Source organism: Hesperophylax consimilis, chromosome 15 (assembly GCF_061612785.1).
Source record: "Hesperophylax consimilis isolate HC1 chromosome 15, BYU_Hcon_1.0, whole genome shotgun sequence".
Lineage (NCBI taxonomy): Eukaryota > Metazoa > Arthropoda > Insecta > Trichoptera > Limnephilidae > Hesperophylax > Hesperophylax consimilis.
The window spans coordinates 30,248,281-30,267,490 of NC_142850.1; the positions used below are offsets into that span (position 1 = coordinate 30,248,281).

General features: G+C 34.1%; 1 protein-coding gene across 1 annotated transcript in view; it reads left to right on the forward strand.

Annotated features, from left to right (window-relative positions):
• The window catches only part of thw (chitin-binding domain protein thawb), a 162,749-nt gene that overhangs the window by 62,590 nt on the left and 80,949 nt on the right, over positions 1–19,210 (forward strand). The window contains exon 2 of the mRNA XM_089640455.1: positions 1,813–1,890. Within this exon, the coding sequence (XP_089496581.1) occupies positions 1,824–1,890 (67 nt within the window). The 5' untranslated portion in view covers positions 1,813–1,823. The remainder of the gene's footprint in view (positions 1–1,812; positions 1,891–19,210) is intronic.

Genomic DNA, 19,210 nt, shown 5'->3' on the forward strand with positions numbered 1-19,210 from the left:
TTTGATTATAGGTTCAAATATCAAATTAAATATGATTGATTATGTTATTAACATTGTTCTCCTCTAAAAGATATCTGCATTGTAATGCTATAGGATTAAAGAAATATGTCTAGTCCAAATACCTCGTTAACTTCTGCAAAAAACTACATCTGTTCACGTATGTAATGTTAAAGTGTAGAATGTAATATGTGCAACGTCCTCATTCGCTTGGTTCATCTGAAAATGTCATATGGACTGGAATTTAAATGGATCACATTCTTCTTAAATGCGCTGCCAAGTCGTATTTTAACTTAGTCAGAATTCATCAGCGATTTGTGATAACGTTAGCATTATAAATTTCGTTTTGTAATAATTCAATTTATTGACCTGCTCTTAGAAAGAAGTTTATTGCATTTGGAGTAGATGCATGTTTATGTGTAAGTGTGAACTAATTAATTTTATAATGTGGGTTTTTATTCGTGCTTGACATCATTAATCACTAATAATGTATTTGTTTCTTTCAAAGTAAAGATATAGCTTAAATAGTATTTTCAATTTCAAAACGATTCGCAATATTAATAATATCGTACAGTGAGGATTTAAAAAGTGAATAACGTACAGGAGTCCCGATCACACGAACCCAGCAAGCCTATTGCATTTTACATTTGGGATATGTTGTGAAGCTGAAAGGAAGGGAGGAGGGGAAGGAGATGTGTAAGAGGAAGATAGGAAAGAACCCAGCTATTCAGATCTGGTCAATACCTTTGACTGAAGCCAGTTAAAGCATGGCTATTATTCTCCTCATTCAGCTTCTCAAGGTCGACTAGCTCTGGACTGGACCAGCGCTATCGTAGCGTACATAAATAGTTTTAATGACCCTACCCTCGCTTGGCATGCATAACCAAGTTTTACTAGTAGGCTGTTTCTCACTCTGCTAGTTATAAGGGATAGATGTGTCAAGATACGCTATACCCAACACGTTTGCAAGCAAATAACATACATTTTCCTGGATTTGTTCAAGTAAAAATCAAAAATTTAGTTAAAAACTTTTGCGGTAAACCACGTTTTTTATTAATTAATTTACGTAAAATATCATTAAAAATGATTTTTTCACTAGGATATGCCATCGTCGAGAACGATGTATTTTTTGCGTTATTAAACCATTGCCATCACTTGATGTAGTTTCCATGTCATGTTTCCCTAATGATTTTTTCTAGGTATTCAATATTCTTAATGATTTCTTAAAGCAATTTCTCTGCACTAGAATGAGATACAGAGTCGAATTAAAGTCGATATAATGTAGTTTTTTAACAGTAAGTAGTGAATGGTGAAAGAAGTCAGAGACGCCCAAGAAAGACATTAGTAATAGCGAAGCATTGATGGGTCCACTACACATAAGTTTTTACAATATTTTATTCCTTCAGGACCTCCTTTGTGGAGTTATCAAATATAATTGACAATCATGACTTCTATTTACAACCAGGAAACTATATATAGGTAAAACCATCATTGTATTGTAACCAGATATTGTATTATCTTTATTGAGCCTTTTCATTTCGTACAGTTCAGGATTTCTTATCCAAGAATACCAGGGCACCATAAAGCTAAAAGGGTGTGGTAAGACCGGAATATTTATAAATTTCTCACTGCATTACCGATCCCCATATACGGGTGAGAATGATCTTCTGAATATCAAGGTGATCGCCTCTATTAATATCTGATATGGAGCACACACGAATCATTTACGTATAAGGGACGAGAGATTATTAACTAAAATGATAGGGACACGAAACTAATTAAATTTATTAATGTGTATATTTTGTTTGATTACAGATCGAGTCACAATGAAGTATCCTAATTCAGGTTCTGGAGGGGGGAGTCTGTGCTTCAAATTTTTGAAAATATTTCTAGGTAAGTTTTTAATATTATTAAAATAAGATTGAATATATTTTTAAAACATTATTTAAGAATTTAAAGTTCTTCTTTTAAAATACAACTGGTAAGAAATAATCTTAGGTCCCGTATGTCACATCTACGTAAAACAAAAATGGAACAAGTTGTTAACGACCTATATGATTTGAACAATTTTCAAAATTAATTTTCAGGTTATGTGAAAGGTTTATTTAAGTTCTGTGAAGCAACTGTCCGATAATGATATGAAAACAGAACACGAATAAAACTTTCTCAGGACTTGAAAATTTAGTTTGAAATTTAATGAATAGTTCAAATTTTGTAAAACAACAGTCCCTTGGATAGATTGTGAAACTGATAACTCTCACATTTTAGCAATACTCAACCACTATTTATTACAACAAAATACTACATACATAAAACATTTGATTATAAATAAATATAAAGCGTAGTAGTGTATACCTACCAACCCACGTTTAATCGATTTATAGTGATTTCGATTTCTACATCAAAAACATATTATTTCCATCCCACTAAAAACCTGAGTTAGTTAGAATAAATTTCACAAAAACTTACAAAATGCTCATCGTTATGCAACTAACAGAATGTACACCTCTTTCTCCGTTCATCACAAGCGCCACTTTATACCAAGAATTTGATTCATTGAGAGTCTCCCGATCCTTTGAGGTTTTTTATTTTATTATTTTTTTTTTTTAAAAGAAAGACAAACATTCCCGGGTCACGAATAACCCAACAATGAAAATCTCCTACTACCACCACAGAAAGCCGAAAATGTTGCTTGTGTTGTGATGGAGGACTTAGCCAGCCGTGTTAACAAATTGTTCTTAGGCAAAAATATACAAAATCAAACCAAAAATCACCCATATATAATGCAAAATTATTAGTATTTGCAGAATATAATTATCCTATCTCAAAATCACAGAGGCGTGATCCCACAGAGTTCGTAAGACGTGTAAATCCAAATATTCGTCCAAACTCTAAAAATACTCATTCGCCGTCTTCTGAAATCCGTGATCAAAATATTATGAATCTACGCTCTAACACATTCTAATAATGGCTAAACAGTGTATTAATACTTGCCAAAACGGGTACAATGAAATACAACCGTGATATTATGTTTTGTTTTCATTGATCTCGATTAGAAGGCTGTAATGGTTCAATCGTTCAAATTGCACTGTAATCATTTTTATTATAGGCCACCTTTGTGCTTCTTTAATGTATCGTCTTAATTAGGAAAAAAATATCTAACATTAGCCCCTTTTAGGCGTAAAGTTCAGCAGGTCGATCCATTTGGTTTTGTTCGACGTAACTGTTAAGTTCTGATGAAAGAAAGTGTGGTTACGACATATACTAGTAATTGTTTGGACTTAATGCAATCAAACTGAGCTGCGTTATATAATTTGAACAGAAGGAACATTACTGACCCTCGAGATCAGGGCATTTGCACGAATTAAGTATTATATTGTTTATCGCCTACCAATTAATCGTTGTTCATATAATATAAGTATTAAGTGGTAAGCCACGCTTTGATTTATTGTTTCGACAAAGCGCTTGCACCTATAAATACGTCTCTTTAATGTTGTGCTACTTGTCCCAGTTCTTCAATTTCTCTCCTCTGTACTTTTATTTAAGGCGATGCACTACGTCGTGTAATATTTTAAATCGAGCCGTTATCAATACCACCCCTTACGTAGATGTCGATAAGACGAAATACGGAAATATTCGTATTTTTATAAACACGTGTTCCTACATTGTGATTGTACATTTGTACCTTACTAAAAGTTTATTAGGAAACCTAAAAATGCATTCGTTAAGAGCCTGCACTCACGTTTCTAACTGGATTACGAATAATTTTCTAATTAATTAGCAATATTTTATATCAGTAAGTTTTCTTCGTCTGATGACGGTCAGTTATTTTAAAAATAATTTCGTAAATAAAACTAGAGATTTGGAGAAAGTTTTTGTGATTCACACTGTCAGTGCTGAAACCTTTTCCTCGAAAAACAATAAAATGTATGCGCCATAAAAATATTATTGAATCCATTTTTCTTTCACAACGGCTGTTCTTTCACATTGTTGCATGATTTATTTTCTTTCTTTAGCGCCATAATGCATTACTTCTTTCTGAATATCCATCCATCTCTTTGTAAACTGAGAGTGAAATCCACTTATAATAATATGCAGGTATTAAATAACCCCCCTGGACAAACCGTGATAAGGATTCAAATTTTTAATTTAAAAAAACAATACCAAACACTTCTCCGTTATAACTGGATCTGCACAAAATAGCAAGTGCTTTTCTTCTCTCTTTTTCATAGAGACAAAAAAATGAGTAGTTTAAGTAGTTAGTCGATTATTCTCGTTCAAGTGCCCAGCTGCAACTGATGACGGGCGGCCAACCAGGCTGATTTATTAAAATTCTGTTAAAAACGTCATAGAATTTCATTTCCTAACAATCTGTTAGTTATTTAAAAAAGTATTGGAACACGCGTTCATTCAGCTGCACTTTTCCTGTTATTACATAATGATGAAATGCTAAAATATTACAATTTTTATGAACACGTGTTCCGATATCCTCATGTGCGATATTCGCGCAGACTATCGAAACATGGGTTAGATTATAAAGGTTATAATCCAGGCAGGTATGTGCCTATGTAAATTAACGTTCTCTTCGCTGAACCAACAATACAGGTATTCGCAAATGTGACTTACGGAAGAGTTGGTTTTGATGTTCGATGATATAGTTATTTTGGTAGCGCTCGTCTGGTGGAGGAATTCACAGGCACTTGTACAAGATTGAGCTAATTATAACTCCGGATGAAATTCGAATGGACATATCGGTTGTTTTATCGCTACGGTGTTTTGGTCAACTGTCATTATACAAACCAGTAAAATTTGAATCCTAACCTCCTTATTGGTTGGAGCGGAAAAAGCGTTAAAACAATTCAGCGTCACGAAACATTCGTGTTTTACTGATAGTTTTTTTAAGAAATCTGTCAAATTCATTATTCAAAAGCCTGCAGTCCCGTTTTTAACAGGAATGCGAAATATTAAACCAGATTTTTAATAAATTAGCAATCTTTTATATTAGTAAGTTTTCTCGAAACTAATAATAGAAAAAGATTTAAAACAACAGACAGGACCATACATTACAATGGATATGCTGACTAGACATACAAAAAAATTATTTTTTTGCTTATTTAAATAAGTAACTGCTTCGAGCAGTCTTCGAGTTCAAATGTCATAGTTTCTGAATAGGAGTTAAATTTTACGATCCATCGAAATTGGTTTTTAAATTAATATCGATAGGTCAACAGCTCACAAACTTGGACAATATAAGAATAACATATTGTTAAACCACGATCATATAATATGAATAACGATGAATTATAGAAGTATCTAATAATCAATCTGTATAGTATACATTTCGAAGAAAACTTATGAGTGAAAGTCCATTGTTTCTTGAATGCTTTCAGAGATAAGCGGACATTATAATGATTACTGGATTTTCAATTTGCCTAAAGCAATGGATCGATTTAGTAATACATTTATTTCGTTGCTAAGTGTAACAGTTTACATAAAACATATATCGTTGCAAAATACGTTATATAATATGAAAATATAGACTTGATTGGTTTAAAAAAATATATATTTAAAATATATAATATTCATTTAAAAAACTAGTATTTTTAGTCAGTGGTCGTGTTGGCATCGCGTTTGGGTCCCACCCAGGCGTAGTGTGTTCAATTCCTCGGCTGGCTAAGACCTGCATCACAACACATGCATCATTTTGCGCTTACTGTGGTGATAGTAGGAGATTTTCAAAAAATTGTCAGGTTATTCTTAACCCGGGTTGATAATGTTAATATTCGTATTTCTTCTAAAACAAATTACCCGATGTTTTTTTTACAGGTAAACTAGAGTAAAGAGATTCTTGCTTGTGCACGGAGAAAAATGACTATGGCTAATTTAGTATGAATCTCTTCAAAATATTAGTAATTCTGGTTAAAAATGGATGAATTAACAGATTAAATTATTCATAATTCGATTAAACGGTATTGTGAGCCGTTTCCTGATAAACTTAAAAATCCTAATATATCAGAACACGTGTACAAGCACTTGCATTTGACGAATTGCGTAATATTATAATTTTTTTGAACACGTGTTCCGACATCGTGAAAATACATTCCTTTTTTAATAAAAGTTTAAAAGGAAACCAAACAATTCATTCGTTAAGGGCCTGCAATCCACTTTTTAAGACGATTAATTTGAAGAGATTCTTAATACTTTATCAATACTAATTTTTCTCCATGTAAGCAATACATGACAATCTTGCTCAATCTTCACCGACAATACTGACCTTTAGGGCAAAAAATTGTCGTAAAAAGTACCTGAAACACATGAAGTATTTTTTATAAATGTGTTCTCTTTATGTGTTTCTGATTTTCCTCCTTCATATAAAACGGGCCTCTTCAAGACCCGCATTAATGTATCCCTTCCTACAGCTCCTACCTTAATCCACCTCACAACGCTGCCCAACCGGGTGGCGACATAGCTCCCCTGCCTTTACACTGTACAGACAGGAGCGCTCTTGTGTCACATAAAATAAACTTAAATCATTAAAATATAAACCCTCACATTTTTATTCGATGATTGCGGACCATGTTCCTTCATGAAAGCCATGTACAACAGTATGGGAAAGTTATACTAGTACTTTATTAGCGTATTTCGCACTATCTTCGTGGTTCCCTTTCGTTATCCATGTCACCATTGATATATGGTAACATAAACGTTTTACTAAGACAAACGACGACTGTAAGCTGTCATAACGATTTGCAACAATAACATTTGGCTGTCATCAGTTGTTTTGTTTTGCTCTATCTAAAATTAATTTTTTACCATTCTTTTTTGTTTTCTGGCAAAAAAAAAGTGTAGTGTGTTGTGCCTTGAGGTTTCTTCTCCCTCCTGATCTTCCAGGAGTCACTTTTCGCTGCTGATTTCCAGATATTTATAAACTTTTTTACTTCTGTCATTTTTCATACTATTATTGTAGTTGTTTACTGTTGTGAATAATGGAGGAAGATTTCCCTCCTGGACCCCCTACAAAGCCCCCAGATCCCTCTCCAGACCCCCCAGACGGGGAAAATGTAGAAATTTCTGACAGTGATTCTGTCATCTTGACTTCTACCAAAAAAAGGAAATTTACTCCTTCTTCCCAATAAAACTTGACTCGCCTTCGACATCACTGTCCCCACCAGCACTTTCTCAACTTCCTCCAACAAACTTTTATTCTCCTCATTCCCGTGGCCCATTCATAGCATACGCCCAAAAAACTGAGCAAGGAAAAACCATCCACCCTCTTGAATTTGGCAAATTCCTATCAAATAGCAAGAATCTTTCAATCAAACCTGGAGGTGTAAAAGCCGAGGGTCGCTTCCGAATCTCCGTCGAATTCCTCTCAGGGCCAGCTGCCAACAGTTTCATCAAAAATATCTTCATTTCATCTAATTCAAAGTTCAAGGCATATATCCCTACTTTCAATGTCACTCGCATGGGCCTGGTCAGAGGTATCTCGACCGATCTGTCCATCGAAGAAATTCTGTCTTCACTTTCAACCCCCCAACACATTGGCAATCCCATAAAAGCCAGGAGGCTAAATTACAAGGACTCCTCTGAGGGTATAATTACCTGGAAGCCCTCCCAATCTGTTGTTATCACCTTTGAAGGTCAATCTCTTCCCTCCCATATATATTTATTCTTCAACTCATTACCAGTTGAAATGTATACATATCCCACCACTCAATGTTTCAATTGCTGCCGTTTTGGTCATACCAAAGCTGCATGCAGATCTCAACCCAGATGTTTTAAATGTGGAGAAAACCACGCAGCTGACCAATGTCCTTCTTCCTCCTCACCTAAATGTTTTAACTGCTCAGGCTCACATACAGCTATCAACACATCTTGCCCAGAACAATCTCGCCAAAAAAATATTAAAATTTCTATGGCCTCTCAGAACTTGTCTTTTCTGCAGGCTTCTAAATTATTCCCGCCTGTCAAAAAATCATTTGCTGAGGCTTTATCCAGCAACTCCTCATCCAACCCTCTTCCCTCCACTACAACAACTTCTTCTCGTTCAACTAAATTCACATACAAAAACGCTATCTCTAAACCGGCTCCTGGATACGATCAGCAACAACACAACTCACTGCTCTTAAATCCCAATGGTTCACCTCTTTCAAATGCCACAAATGGGTGTGCAAATAATTATAATCCGTCCTCAATGAACTCTCTTAAACTTTCTGAAAAACTCTCCCAAGACAATTCTTCATTTATCCAAACTCTTATTATTCTTCTAATTGACCTTATTTCTTCTCAAACTAATCTACCGTCCAACGCTGCTACTATTATTTCCACATTAAAATCATTTATTCAAAATGGCTCTTCAGGATGTCAGAATACTTCAGTGGAATAGCCGAAGTGCTATTTCTAACAAATCTGATCTCCTTAACCTATTAAATTCCAACTTTATTTCTTTGGCTGCTATCTCGGAGACTTGGTTTACTCCATCCACCCACTTTAATGTGGGAGGGTATTCCTGTCTCCGCGACGATCGCCCGGAAGGTTCGGGCGGCGGTGCTGCCCTTTTTATTAAAAAATCCATATCATTTTCCCCAATAAATAATATCAAACCCCCCAATGCTGACTTCCAAATGGTTGCAGCTAAAATAAAGGACACATCCTTTATTTCAGTCTATCTTCCCCCAACAGCCCACTTCAATAAACAAACTTGGTTGCAAATTGTAAGTCAACTAAGCCCTCCTTTCTTTATATTAGGCGATTTTAATGCCCATTCCCCCGTCTGGGGTTCTGCTTTCTCCGACCGAGATGGTCGAAGTGTGATGGATTTCCTAGATCAATCCAACCTTTTCCTTTTGAATGACGGATCTCCTACTAGGATCTCACGCCCCAGCACAAACCCCAGTGCAGTGGATCTCTCGATATGTTCTACTAGTCTGGCTTCTCTCTCCTCGTGGGTGGTGTCCACCGACCCTTGCTCCAGTGATCATTTCCCGATCATCATTACTTATCAAACTTCTTTCCAATCGGACAAGTCTCATATTTCGACAAAGATTAAAACGAAACACACCAAATGGGATGAATTTAACTCTCATATGGACAAGTTCCTACTAAATTCACCCGCCACCGATATATTTTCCGTCAAAGATGATTATAATAACTTCAAATCAATGCTCATAACTGCAATAAATAAATCAAATCCTCCCCCTAAAACTAAATCTCTCAAAAAACTCCCTCCAACTCCCTGGTGGGATGAGGAATGTTCCAAAGTAGTAAGAATTCGGAAAGCTAAATCTCTTTCCTATCGTTACAATATGACTATGGAGAACTATCTTATATACAAAAACGCTGAATCCAATGCCAAAAGGGTATTGAGGTCAAAAAAAAGATCCGGGTGGTACAACTTTTGCAGTTCAGTATCTCCGAACACTCCAATTTCGGAAGTTTGGTCTATGATCCGAAGATTTCGATCCTCCTTCAGTTCACCATCTCCTCGAGCGTCCCATTCTAAATGGATAGATGAATTCTTGGACAAAATTGCCCCCCCTTCTGTTCCTAACTTAGATGAAATAACGCCCATCTATAATACTCCCATGTCTAATCATTGGCTAGACTCTCCATTCACCTTAATTGAGCTAAAAAATGGTTTATCAACAGTCAAGGACTCATCTCCAGGCAGAGATGGTATACCTTACAGCATAATCAAAAATAGTAATGATAATGTTCTAAACCACTTCTTAAGCATCTTAAATAAAATCTTCCAGACTGGTATAATGCCTGATGACTGGAGTTCTCAAATAATCATCCCTATTTTAAAAACAAACAAATCTCCAAATTTTGGATCCAACTACAGGCCAATTGCTCTTTCATCCACCCTCAGTAAACTTTATGAAAAATTAATTAAAAACCGATTAGAATTTTTTGTCGAGAGTAAACAGCTTCTCTCTCCATCTCAATTTGGATTTAGGAAAAAAAAATCCACTCAGGATAACCTTGCCATCATCAGCACTGATATTAATTTATCAATTTCTAAACAGGAAGTTTGTCTTGCCGTCTTTATAGATATAGAAGGCGCCTTTGACAATGTTTCCATCCCAATCCTGAAAAAAAAACTTCTAGGCCTTGGCCTTCCCCCCATGTTTGTCCAATCAATTATTAATCTATTTCTAGATAGAAAAATTTTCATTGAACTTCCAGATATTTCTCCTCAAAGTAGGTCTATTTGGAAGGGTTTACCACAAGGCGATGTATTGTCCCCCTTACTGTATAATATATACACATATGATATGCATGTCACTATTCCCCCACAAATAAAAATTATCGAGTTCGCAGATGACATAGCTTTCTTCTTATCATCCAAAATCATCCCTCTTGCCGTCAAATATCTTAACGAAGCCATGAATGCCCTTTGCACATGGCTCACGTTACATGGTCTTGAACTTTCAATCCAAAAGACTCAGTGTGTCACCTTCTCAAACCGCCATAAAAACCCCCCCGTTCAAATTTTATTTAAAAATTCTCCAATCTCCAACGCTTCTGAAGTAAAATTTTTGGGAGTAACATTTGATAGGAAACTTAAATGGTCTTCCCATATTAATAATTTAGTTACTAAATGCGAAAAAAATTTAAATATCATCAGATCATTATCTGGCGTTTGGTGGGGAGCTCACCCTACTTGCATTAAGTTGCTTTACAATGCACTTATTCGAAGCCATCTCGACTATGCCTGCCCACTTTTTAGTACTGCCTCAAAAAATGTACTTAATAAATTAGACAAAATTCAATCTAAATCTTTGCGAATAATAACTGGAGCGATGCAATCGTCACCCATCAATTCCCTTCAAGTAGAATGTTCTGATCCTCCTCTTTATTTAAGGCGTCAACTATTTGCTGACAAATTTGTTCTTAAATGTTTAAATTCTAAATGTCATCAGGTTATCCCCAGCGTCTCGTTGTTCATTGACTCAAACCATTCATCTACAATCAGAGCTTCAACTAAACCTCTTCCTGACATCTGTAAAAATTTTAAGTCTCTCTCAGAGCTCCACATCATCCAAAATGATCTACTTCCCTTATACAAACTAAAATATAGTCACGTCACCCTATCCCCAACAATATTAGAAGGGATCGGAATCTTTAAAAGTCATTCCAATCTCCCGGCCCGAACTGTCAATAATATGTTCAATGACATTATTTTATCTAAATGGCCCAACTTTTCTCTTTTATTTACTGATGGATCCAAATCTCCCGACTCTCCTAACTGTGGTATAGGTATTAACGTTTACCACAATAATTCTAATGATAGAATATTTCATTCAATTTCAAATCAATTTTCAATAATTTCAGCTGAGTGCATTGCAATAATAGAATCTCTCAAATATATAATCAAAAATAATTTTGAACATTCCCTCGTTCTCTCTGACTCTCTCAGTTCCCTCCAAAAACTTAAATCCAGTCCTCTTCTTCATCCTGATGATCATTTTGTATGCCTTATTCGAGTGATGATAGCATCCATTCAAAGCTCTGGTAAATCTGTAACTCTGATTTGGATTCCTGGACATGTTGGTATCATGGGTAATGATATTGCGGATGCCTTGGCAAAACAAGGAGCGTCCAACCCTGTTGTTACCCTCGTAAACCACATTCCCTTATCTGACATTTTTTCCATCATCAAAGAAAGATCCCGCAATGTTTGGTCAGAGTATTGGCACATTGCTAGTCAATCCAAGGGAGCCTGCTATGCCTCAATACAAAGGACTATACCATCAAAACCGTGGTTTCAGCAATTCCCTCATTTTTCCAAAAAAGAAATTTCTTCACTCATTCGAATGAGGATCGGTCATTGTTCCGTTCCTTCCCATCTTTTTAAAATTCACGTCCTTGACTCCCCAGATTGTACATTCTGTGGTCTAGAAGTGGGAACTTTAGATCACATATTTTTTGGTTGTCCCTCTCTAAACAAATATCCTCTCTTCTATCAAGCCTTAACTAAAATTGCCTCCCCTCCATTCAACATCTCATCTCTTTTAAGTCTGAACTCGACTCCAATTTTCATTATAATTTTGAAATTTGCCTATTTAAATAAAATTAATATTTAAATTCACCTTTCAGTACACCTTTCTCAATAATTTCAAATGATGGCCAAGAACACCCTTGAAGGGTGAAAGCCAGAAATAATGGAAAAAAAAAAAAAAAAAGCTGTCATAACTGAACTAACGACCTCGTAAAGGCATTAATCACAATATGCTACATTCGTTATTAGTGCACACGAGGTAATAATAACACACGAACAAACTAGAAACATAATAATTCTATACATAAGAACGGGTATTTTAAATACGTATATGAAAAGCAGCAAAAACTCACGGTCTGTCTGGCGTTTTGAAATTTGCACAGCTTTTTGTATTGGTTTTTGAAAGCTTTTTGTTTTATGCTCAAGTTATCCTTAAATAACATTCGTTCCTGCCTGAAATGGAAAAGAAAAAAATTGGTATTTAATAGTGTTTTTAAATGGCCTTAGCCATATTTGGTGACCAGGTCTGTATAGAGATAGTCAAGCACTTACCCACCCTTCTCTCCACACTACCTGTACCCTACCAACATACCCCGATTAGGGATGCCAATCTACGATATTCACGTGAAAGGAAAATGATATCATAAAAAATCGCGTGTTGTAAAATTGAAAATACGATTGAATAGAATTTTTTTAGTGTTGTCATGTTTTTTTACTACTAATAGATAATTCAATGCTCAATTTACTACACTGAAACCTTTGAAACTTTCATGGCGCCAGATATTACCGCTCTCGAGTTTTTAGAAAAACAAAATTATCAGCCCCATTCCTTGTAGAAAAGAATTACTGTTTCTTTTCGTTAGGTTAGGTTAGGTCAAGTAAAATACCTTCCTATTTACTTTCCCACATTGTTACTGCTAAGTTAAACATTAACCATAAATTAAATATTTGAATTGATACCAAGTAAAATATCATAATATACAACTTAACGATCTTATAATCTCCCGCTCAGAAAGTCCCTATAATTTCACCTCATGAACAGACTAATAACCACATTAGCAGGTTTTTAAAGCGTGACCTATTGACCAATGGAGAAAAAACTTGTTAATTTAGTTTTAAAGTAAGCAGTTTTTCGTCTTGATGTATTTATTGGGAAATTTGATGAGCTGCTAGGAGAGTCGTGTGAAGGTACTATTATTGTTAAGACAATAAAAGATTTACAAAAAAAAATCTGTTACTTTTGTAAGAACTCTTAAATTTTGAGACTTTTATGTGTTGGCGCGGAGTTTAGATGTTTTGGAAAATATAAATTGATCGGTCGGTGGCTGAGTTGTCATCAAGTTTGGGTTGCACCCTGCGTAGTATGTTTAATTCCTCATCTGGTTAAGTTCTCCATCACAAAACAAGTAACATTTTCCGCTTACTGTGGTTGTAGAAGGAGATTTTCAAATATTGTCAGGTTATTCGTAGCCCAGAAAAATATGACAATCTTTAAATTTTTTTTTTCTTTATCATTATTAATCTTTGTGTTTGTCGCATTTCGGATAATGTGTGACATTATAGCTACCAACATAGTTAATACTGTAATCAGGACTGTATTATCGCTAATATGCTGGCTGTGGTCCTAACTTTACTTCCCGCAAATTTCAAAAACTGTCATTTGCTTTTTGTTGTACTTCTTTTGATGCGTATCTTTCATTCTATTTAATTTAAGTATGTTCTTTGTAGTAAGAGAGTTTCATAGTTCTAAGAACGTTTTGAAGTGTGATCATTTCGATAATGTTGACATTTCCGCTGATTTTCAATTTTCTTATTCTTCTGTCTTTCTAAATATTTGTTTAAACTGTGGGTAGATGATGTAGATGAAACTTACATCTACAATTGTCTTGATTTATTGGCAATAGTTCAATAATACATTAAACCAATACTTCACAATAAATCTAAGGTCTCACGCATTTATATTTAGTTGCTTTTTCTATTTAATAATATTTTCAATGGCAAAAGTAAAACTTATCATAGTAATTCTATGACACCCTTCTTTTGTTGTACTCATTTCTCTGCACCTTTCAAATCTGAGAAACATTTATTTAGTTTTATTTTTATAAGCAATAATTGTTCGCCTGAAACACTCATCCACATTGAAAAAATCTCCTGATAAAAAATACATGACGCCAACGGGACTCGAACCCGTGTCCATTCGATTTCCGGTCGAAAGCTCTGACCACTGAGCTATGGGGGCTTATTTCTTACCCGAGAAAATATTCAATATATGCTAGTGTTTCATTCAACAATTACTGCTTTTTACATTTTTTCACCTGAGAACAACCAACTTTATTTTTATATGAGAAAGGCATTGTAAGTGCTATATCTCTCACTAGATGGCGTTGATACAAATTGTATACATTTTTAGGTGAAATACTTGGACTTGTCAAATATTAATTATTATTTTTTTGATAAATTAATGTTTTAAAGACAAGATTTTATTTATGCATAGCACAAAGGATAACAATTATTTTTAAAAATAATTGTTATCCTTTGTGCTATGCATTTATTTAGTTATTTGTTTTTAATTTGATGTTTTGCGCAACCTCCTGACCAATGGCTGATATATCACGACGTGACTTCTTTATGACGGCGGATGTAGAACGGAATGAAGAGAAATAACATCTACCTCATGGACATCGACATCGTCCGAGTCCAGTCCAAGAACTGTTGCACAAACAAATAAACTATGTGCGTCGTTATTTTGTGTGAATAAAGAAGTTATCCACTTGAATAATTACGTGAAATTCAACACAGTTATTTATTTATATACTATTACATTACATATTACTCGAAATTAATACAAGGAGAAATGTTACAATACAGAATAATTAAAAAAAATACTGCATTTAAAAAATAAGGCACATAACAATTAAGATTAAGGCTTACACCAAAAAATTCAAGTTTCTGACATGAGTTGACAAGTCTTGCCGTTCTGTTTTACTTCAAATTCATTGTGTGAGTAATCGCTTCATTCTAACCCTAACCTCCTAGCAATTCCCCTTAAGAAGGGATGCTGTACGGTTTTGATATGATTAATGTTAACATCGTAGAATGGAGACCAAATAACGCAGGAATATTCCAGATTAGGGCGAACCAACGAACGGAAAAGAGTTTTCAAGGTAATTATATTATTGCGAAGTAGCTTAAGGGATTTACTAACCACTTTATTAATGTGTTCACGAAAATATAGCTTGTAACCCAAAGTGACACCAAGGTTCTTGATAGACTGCACAGTAGATAAGTAATGATCATTTAGTTTATAATCAAAAATACTAATAAAAAGTACGTAACTAGGTACCTACCATTCGAAATCATATAAGTTTTTAGTAATTTTAGGATTGTGATATTAGTATATTTACAATTCACGAGACAGCCATCGTATGGATATTGAATGTCGCTGCCTAATTTTTAACAATACTTTTGCCAAAAAGTGTATAAATCGAAACTTTTTTCTACACTTTAATAATAATGTGTAGAAAAAAATTTGTATTAAAATCATTGAAAATCCTTAAAGATGTCTCAAATCTTCGTAAAACACTGAAATTTACAGAAAAACCATAAACAATTGTTTAATCGCCGCATAACACTAAAAATCATTAAAAAATCTTATAAATGTCTCAAATAGTCGTTAAACACCGAAAATTACAGAAAAAACCATCAAAAATTGTTTTATCGTGGTAACATCATTAAAACCATAAAACTGTGTCAAATCGTCGTAAAACACTGAAAACTACAGAAAAACTATTCAAATTTGTTAAATCGTCGTATAACACTGAAATTCATTGAAAAAACTAATAAATGTCTCAATTAGTCGTAAAACACTGAAAATGACAGAAAAACTATAAAAAATTGTTATGTTGTCGTTTAATTCTAAAAATGTGTCAAATTGTCGTAAAACACTGAAAATTCCAGAAAAACCCAATAAAAGTGTTAATTCGTCTTAAAATGCCTTAATTCAAAAGATCGTGCGTTCCATTTATATGGGTATAAAACTGGAAACTGTGATTTTCACGGTTTACGATAGATATTTAATAAACGACAAAACAAAACGTGTACCTGTCGAAAGGAATAAAATACTAGGAACATAGAAATGTCTTAAGGTAAGTTCTGTTAATTTCCGCGGTGGCGCTAGTTTCACATAATTATACACAAATCTATGCAAAATATACATAATAAAACCTGCCGACAAAAAAAAATACCAGGAGCACAGAAATATGATTGGGTATTTCGATTGATAATGTTATAAATAAAACGTATGGCTCAGTTGTTAAATATCACAAAACAATGTAAAACTTTGAAAACACATCTTTTTAATTTTCCCGTGAATTTTCACCGGTCTGCTCTAGTCTTATCAATAAAAATTTAGCCCACGTATTCTTATGTTCGCAAGATGAAGAATAATAGTAGACGGAAGGGTAGTCGACCGATATTGATGAAAATGTCGAAGTTCTACAAAATGGCAGAAGAAGTAGGGGACGCCCTAGTAATACTTAACGCAATATCTCTACACCGGAATGAGATACGCATTAAATTCGATATAATGTAGTTTTTTTTATCTGTAACATTGTGGTATACAGTAGTGAATGGTGGAAGAGGTCGGAGACGTCCGAGAGAAATTTAGCATTGCGGGGTACACAAGTAATTAATAAAAACGAAACTATTTAGCACGATCATTATTTGTTGATGATTTACAATTGCCTTCTGCTGGTGTCGTAAATAGTGATCTACTGATTCAGATCAGACCACTTAACTTTGTACAGGGTTTTCCAATAAGAGGTGTTATTTTGAATAGCCCGCTATTTCGATAGATGTTACTTTTGAAGCTGTCATTTTTTGACATTTGACAAGTAAAAACTACGCCATTAATAAAAATGGAACGATACACGCTTCAACAACGCATTGAAATGATTAAAATTCACTTGAGTGAATCAAATGCAAATCATCTTGAGTGATGAGGCCCATTTCCACCTCGGTAGCTTGAAAAAGCTCGGCTCGGAAAACCCAAGAGTTATTGAGGCATGTTTGGTGCGGTTTATGGTCCGGCGGAGTCATTAGACCTTACTTTTTCGAAAATGAGGCTGGAGCAACAGTTAAGAGAGATGATTAATGATTTTTTTATGACCGGAATTGGATGGTATTGATCTGGACAACGTTTACTTTCAACAAAATGGCACTACGTGCCACACAAGCAACGAAACCATTGATCTTTTACGATTGAATATCAAAATGACACCTCTTATTGGAAAACCCTGTACTTGATCAAGGCACTGAAACTAGTTTTCTTTGATTTCAAAGTAAAATTTAATTTAATATTTTCAACAACAATATTAAATGAATTGCATACTTAATTTTTCTGATATACGAGTTTTTTTCGGTGGTGAACTACATAAGTATTTTATTATTAAACGTTTCACCTTTAAAATAAACACGAGTACGTATTAGCATAAAAATACAATTAAAAAATCTCGCCTCATGCATGTCATTAAAAGGTTAATATTGCGTGAAGTCATATGCTTTAGTTATATCAGTAGCATGGTCCAGACGGCAAGAAGCTTGTGACAACTGAGCTAGACATGTAATCAAGTCAAGAATCAAATTTAGTAATACTTAAGTAAAGCAGTGGCCAATATATAATTACAATCATAATGTATTGATTTCATCTGCCTTTTTGACTGCTAAGAACTTATCTTTGCGTCGGAAAATGCTACGTTCGCGTATTTTATAATACGGGGCACTTATTGCTAAAAACATCTTCTTCTGGTTACTTTTCATATCGAAGGATGGTTACTATAAGAAGAATCTGCATTCTGCAAGCTACAGCCTAGAACAACTCTGTAAAAGTTTGAGATAAGGTAAAGCTTGGGAAACGATACGTAAGTTGAAAGTGTGATCGATTTGAATAGCGCATGGAATGACATGTCACGATTTGAGGGGGCGAAGGATTGAAAAGTTATAGTCACACTTCAGTTTGATCCCTAGTGTCGGAGAAACATTAGAAACCTATACTTTCCACCATACGATAGAAGAATACAATTTAAAGAATCGTTATATCTAAATATAATAAAACAACGCGTGATAGATTTCTTATTATTTCATATAGATATAAGTGGGTACAGAGGTATTAAATAAATTACATATGGGTACAAAATATATTTAATAAAGCTTCAAAAACAAAAACAAAACAAAAATAAGAAACTGGTTCTTGTGCTTGGTGAGCGAGTTACACTAATTATAAGGAAAATAGAATAACATTATGCAATAGGGAAGTACTCGTATATAAAATAAGAACAATTGAAACTTCTGGATCATCTATATGTGTAAGTGTACATATATAGGATTATGTTACATACTAAATATTGAACAATGAAGAGAGTAATTAGAAACATCTAAATAGAGTAGAGATGAATATAGACTGATAATACATATAAAGAAAGGGAAAAATAGGCAATTATTTAGTTAATTATTCCTGACGAGTAAAACTTCAGTTTGAGTTACAGTTTGTTGATATCTTTTAATTTATTTATTTCAATTTACAGATATATAAGTAGATATCAATATATATATAGATATCGACTCTATTTTGGTAAAACCCTTCAAGCCACAGTTTTTGGGTTTGTTACTTTTCAGTAGTTTCGTATAGAATAGTCTTCAAAGTACAACACGATAAAGAATTAGTGTGCTGATTGAGGGCATTAATAATTACTAAAAACTTGATTTATGCGTAGGAATTATTCAATTCTCTCATAACTGTAAATATTATGCTATATCTAACAACATTTAAATAAAAACAACCTCACTAATTTGAAATATTTCCCAATATTTACATGTAAAAACAATGCCCTTTATGATATTGTAACTCGCTCATATATTACTTACTCAAATACGTATGAATTATTACTACAACTAGTGCTGAAATTACATTGTCATAAATAAAGACATTCTTTATTCAATGGTCAAATCTATAACCCATCAAAAACATCCCTTCACGTATTGATAAGCAACACCTACACGAAATTATATGTATTAAATTTATAAACCGTTTTGATCAGTAATTCGCTACAGTCACTTTATAACATCAAGCATAACGACACTTCACCAAGCGTGGGACTTTGACATTAAAGTTTTGATAATGCGCCCTGAGGCTGTAAGCTCTAAACGAAGACA